Genomic DNA, 4,968 nt, shown 5'->3' with positions numbered 1-4,968 from the left:
GACAGCATATTTAAATCCTATTCTTTCTGTTTTTAAGATTTTATTTATTTTTAATTTATTTTTTAATTTTTTAAAGATTTATTTTGAGAGAGACAGCAAGAGAGCAGGGGAGGGGCAGAGAGAGAAGGAGAGAAAGAATCCCAAGCAGGCTTTGTACTGTCACCACAGAGCCCGATGCGGGGCTCGAAGTCAGGAACCATGAGATCATGAGCCAAAATCAAGAGTCAGACACTTAACTGACTGAGCCACCCAGGCACCCCTAGAGATTTTATTTTATTTAAAAAAAAATTTTTTTTTATTAATGTTTTTTATTTATTTCTGAGAGAGAGAGACAGCATGAGCAGGGGAGGGTCAGAGAGAGAGGGAGATACAGAATCTGAAGCAGGCTCCAGGCTCTGAGCTAGCTGTCGGCACAGAGCCTCACGCGGGGCTTGAACCCACCAACTATGAGATCGTGACCTGAGCCAAAGTCAGACACTCAACCGACTGAGCCACCCAGGTGCCCCTAGAGATTTTATTTTTAAGTCCTCTCTACACTCACTGTGGGGCTCAAACTTAAAACCCTAGGATCAATAGTTGCATGCTTTACTCACTGAGCCAGCAGGTGCCCTACTCACATCCAATTCTTAGTAAATGGGAGTACAACTTTTCTCTTTTAAGCATCTAATAACGATTGTTTCCATTGAAAGTGAGTTTGTTATTCATATATTTTTTAATTTAATTTAACATATTGATACAATTTGGTATATTATTTAAAATAGGTTAATGTTAATGCTTTATTATGTTTTATTTCAGATATGAGCAGTGTTTAGTTGCATTACAATATCTCTATCACTCTGTGACTCTCGAATTTTTTCCACCCCCAGAAATTGGCAGAACTAAAACAACAGACTATACCTTTGAAGAAAAAATTGGAATCCTATTTAGATTTAATGCCGGTAATTATCTTTATGAATTAAAAAAAGTCTTGTCTAGCTTTCCACAAGGGTACTAAATGATCATGAAAATGCTGGGTTCACGTTTAAGGATTTCAAGTCTGTGCTAAGTTTCAGCGCTGTGTGGACACTGGATACACTCTCTGTAAGGTGTTTTGCCTTTTGAAAAAGACTGTTGCACTTTTTCTCCTTGAGTCCTAATTGAAGCCATATAACCTTTCCTTGTTTTATTTTTCTTTAAAAGAATCCGTCGCTTGCTCAGGTGAAAATTGAAGAAGCAAAGCGGGAACTAGTAAGTAGTTCCAGTTTTTTCTTCCTATTTTTTAAGAAGAAAGAAAAAAACACTGATATAGCTAAAGCTCCCTCTGCCCTTATTTCCTTTCTACTCCAAGGTAAACCACAGTCCCAAAGCTATTGTGTGTCATTAACATGCATTTTCTAAAATACTTTTTTGGATATGTGTATGTATTTCTTGCCATAAAAAATACATAGTGATCTTTTATGTCTTTTAAATTTTTTTCATAGATTTTCCTGGTTGGAAAAGGGGGATTGTGAGACAGGATATTCTTTTTTTTTTTTTTTAAAGTTTATTTACTTAATTTGAGAGAGACAGAGACAGAGAGAGCAAGCAGAGAAGGAGCAGAAAGAAGAAGAGCGAGAATCCCTAGCAAGCTGTTAGCATGGAGCCCAACCCAGAGCTCAATCTCACGAACCATGAATTCGTGACCTGAGCTTAAACCAAGAGTCCATTGCTTAACCAACTAAGCCACCCAGGTGTCTCCAGACAGAGTATTCTAATCAAAAGAATTAACAAAGGTGTATGAGCTGAAAAATGGAGGACTTTTCCACGCTTTGGCAAGTGATGTGGCCTAGCTGTTTAGGGGTATGCAATGGACATTAAGGCTAAAGAAGGTCAACTAGATTATGATATAGACGAACTTAAATATAAACGGAGTTGAACTTGGAGGCTGTATGGGACCACTCAATGTTATTGTTGCTGTGTGTTTCTATAATTTTCTAAGCTAAAGAGAAATGAAATGTGATCAAAGCTACGCTTTTTGGTTAGGCCAGTTCTTTAGGAAGATTATTCTGGGATCAGTGTAGAGGGTTGATTGGAAGAAGGAGAAAGAAAATTACAGAAACCAGTTGGCGTATTTAGACCAGGTGAGAAGTAATGAGAAAGTGGCAATGAGAATGGAAAATAGGTAACATGAGAGATGTTGAGGAAGTCCATTGCTCAAGCAGCAGAAGTGAGAAAATGTGTTCAAGTGTCTCTATACCGATAGACCGATTCATCTCTCTAAAGAGTTCTTTCCCCCTTAAGATGTTTACTAGAATCAGGGGTCTGAAAACTTTTGGGATGTGGGAAAAAGGGGGGGCGAGGTAAAAGCAAGGAATGTCTAAACACATATTTAATATTTATAATGGTATTTTTAAATTTCTGTTCTAATGTTTTTCTTTTTTGCTTCCCTTGTTTTAAATAACAATAGAAGTTAGAGCACCTGTTTTATGTCCTTATTTGTAGAATTTATGGTGCTTATTTCTTCCTTTAGGATACCATTGAAGCTGAGCTTACAAAGAAAGTAAATATGATGGAACTGTGACCTGGGTCCAGTAAGCTTCATCTTCCCTAACAGAGTAAATTGAATAGGACTTGAAACAATTGTCCTTAATAGTTTAACTCCTGTGTTCTTGGATGCGATAATAATGTCGCTGTTTATGGAACAGTGGTTTCTGGTTGTGTATTGCATTTCTGTGCCCAAGTACACAGTTTTCATATCACAAAGCGTTGTGGGATTTCTATGTTGCTGACAGTTAAGTGTCCCTCACTGGGTCTCTTTGGTGAACATTATGACAGTTGTCACGCAGTCACTCATGAGGCCAGCTAAGTAAAGAGTTCTGTAACGCAGTTATTTTTCTCCCTCCTCCTCCCACTAGGATTTTGCTGCCATTCCTTGTGATCTGACCTGCTTGCCTTCAGTTGTTAATATATGCAGGAATTTAGTTTATGAAAGGGACTACTACCTTTTAAATCAGTAGTGGAGAGAGAGATAATTCAACCCTTGGTGCTACATCCTTACTTCATGCCTTACATCAAGATAATCCCAAGGATCAAAGATTTAAATGTTAAAAAAAAAAAGATAGTAAGAGAAACTGGGGAGAAGATTTAATGTTTTGACTTTTAAATAATTATAGGGTCAGTAACAGAGGACCCAAATCCAGGAGCTATAAATGAAATGATAGAAATATTTGAAAATTTGGATTAAAAATTCCTACATGACAAAATCTTTCATAAGTAAAATCAAAGGCCATTACAATTGTGGTATAGGGAAAAAGAAGAAATTTTGCATTGTGTTCCTTTTTGTACTTTGAAAAATTTTGTCCTATGTGACTAAGAAACAACCAGTTTAATTTTTAAAAAAGAAGAAAATGAAACAATGAGGGGTTTTTTTTTTGCAATCAGTTTTTTTAAAGATTAGCTATATGACCTTAAAAATGTCCACCTCCTTTCTCACAAATATGTGGAAATGCAAAATACTAAAGATACTATATTTCCTTTTTTGAAAACTGTCCATATTATTTAGCCATGTAGGTATAGTGATGTTGTCTTTATCTTAACAATTTATAGGAGCCCCTTGTGTATTAGCTAAGTTAGTCTTTTGTGATTTGCATTGTAAATATTTTTCCCAAGTTTGTCATTTGTCTTTTGACTTAATTCCAGTGTTTTTGGTAAGGCAGCTTGGATTGATTGTGGAAATGATAATCCCTCCTATCCCTGGGCACTCACCCTTTGTGTGGTGACTCTGCCACTTCTCCCATCCAGAGATGAAGTCTGTATCTCCACCTCTTCTATTGCCTTGGCCTTGTGATTTGTTTTAGACAATTAGACAACAGCAAATGTAACAGAAGCAGAGGATTAAAAACTGTGTGTTAGAGCTTGCCCTGTCTTGTGGCTCTGGAATTCTGAAACCACTGTGTAAAGAAGGTTGAACTGTTGGAGGATGAAAAACTACATGGATGAGAAACAAGTGATTCCAGCCAAGCCCCGCCCGCACCCAAGACCAAGCCAGCTGCCAACTGCCAACAATCTGAATGGGGTCTTGGACTGTCTAGCCCCAGTCAAGCCACCAGCAGGCTACAGAGATCAACCTGGCTTGGGCCAGAAGCCCATGCAGTCAACCCAAAGTATCATAAGAAATAATAAATGATTATTATTTGAAGCTTATTTTGAGTTTTGGGCTGATTGTTAGCTGCAGTAGCTAATTGATAAAAGTAGCTTGTGAAATTAATGTTCAAAGTAAAAGGAGAGTAAAAATATGCACTGTAAGAATCAAAGAAACTTTGGACCAGCATAATTTTATTAAGCAGTAATTACATTATTATTTTTATTTTTTTAAATATTTATTTTTGAGAGAGAGAGAGAGAGCACGAGCATGGGAGGGACAGAGAGAGAGGGAGACATGAAAGCCAAAGCAGGCTTCAGGCTTTGAGCTGTCAGCACAGATGACCTGAGCCAAAGTTGGATACTTAACTGACTGAGCCACCCAGATGCCCCTAATTGTTTTGTTAATGTTTATTTATTTTTGAGAGAGACAGGGAGACAGAGCGTGAGCAGGGGAGAGAGAGAGAGGGGGGGAGACACATAATCTGAAGCAGGCTCTGAGCTGTCAGCACAGAGCCCAACATGGGGCTCGAACTCAAAAACCGTGAGATCATGACCTGAACTGAAGTTGGATGCTTAAAACAACTGAGCCACCGAGGCACCCCTAACAGTAATTATATTAAATATAAGTGAGAAAAATGTTCTAGTTAAAAGATAAAGATCAAAAGAAGAGGTTTTAAGAAAAACTTCTAAGTGTATGCTATACGTGAGAGAACTTTTGATCCACAAGAACAGTACACTACATACTTCTCAGTAAATGATAGAACAGGCAGAAAGACATTAGCAAGTATACAGAGTGTTTAAACGACACGATTTACAACTTGATCCATTGGACATATGCAGAATCCTATACCTGAGTGCCACAGGATA

General features: G+C 37.6%; 1 protein-coding gene across 5 annotated transcripts in view; it reads left to right on the top strand.

Moving 5' to 3' along the window:
- HAUS1 (HAUS augmin like complex subunit 1) overlaps positions 1–4,161 on the top strand; it is a 14,595-nt gene extending 10,434 nt beyond the window's left edge. The window contains exons 7-10 of one of the 5 annotated variants that reach the window (XM_077777663.1): positions 867–938; positions 1,180–1,227; positions 2,489–2,518; positions 3,816–4,161. In XM_077777663.1, the coding sequence (XP_077633789.1) occupies positions 867–938; positions 1,180–1,227; positions 2,489–2,518; positions 3,816–3,839 (174 nt within the window). In that variant the 3' untranslated portion in view covers positions 3,840–4,161. Of the gene's footprint in view, positions 1–866; positions 939–1,179; positions 1,228–2,488; positions 2,574–2,873 lie in introns of all 5 variants that reach the window. The other 4 variants (XM_077777662.1, XM_077777666.1, XM_077777664.1 and 1 more) reach the window with 4 other exon arrangements.
- The last annotated feature ends 807 nt before the right edge of the window (positions 4,162–4,968 follow it).

Source organism: Crocuta crocuta, unplaced genomic scaffold (assembly GCF_008692635.1).
Source record: "Crocuta crocuta isolate KB4526 unplaced genomic scaffold, BGI_CrCroc_1.0 scaffold36, whole genome shotgun sequence".
Classification (NCBI taxonomy): Eukaryota; Metazoa; Chordata; class Mammalia; order Carnivora; family Hyaenidae; genus Crocuta; species Crocuta crocuta.
The sequence above is the reverse complement of the archived record's forward strand: the minus strand, read 5'-3'. Positions and strand labels throughout refer to the sequence as shown.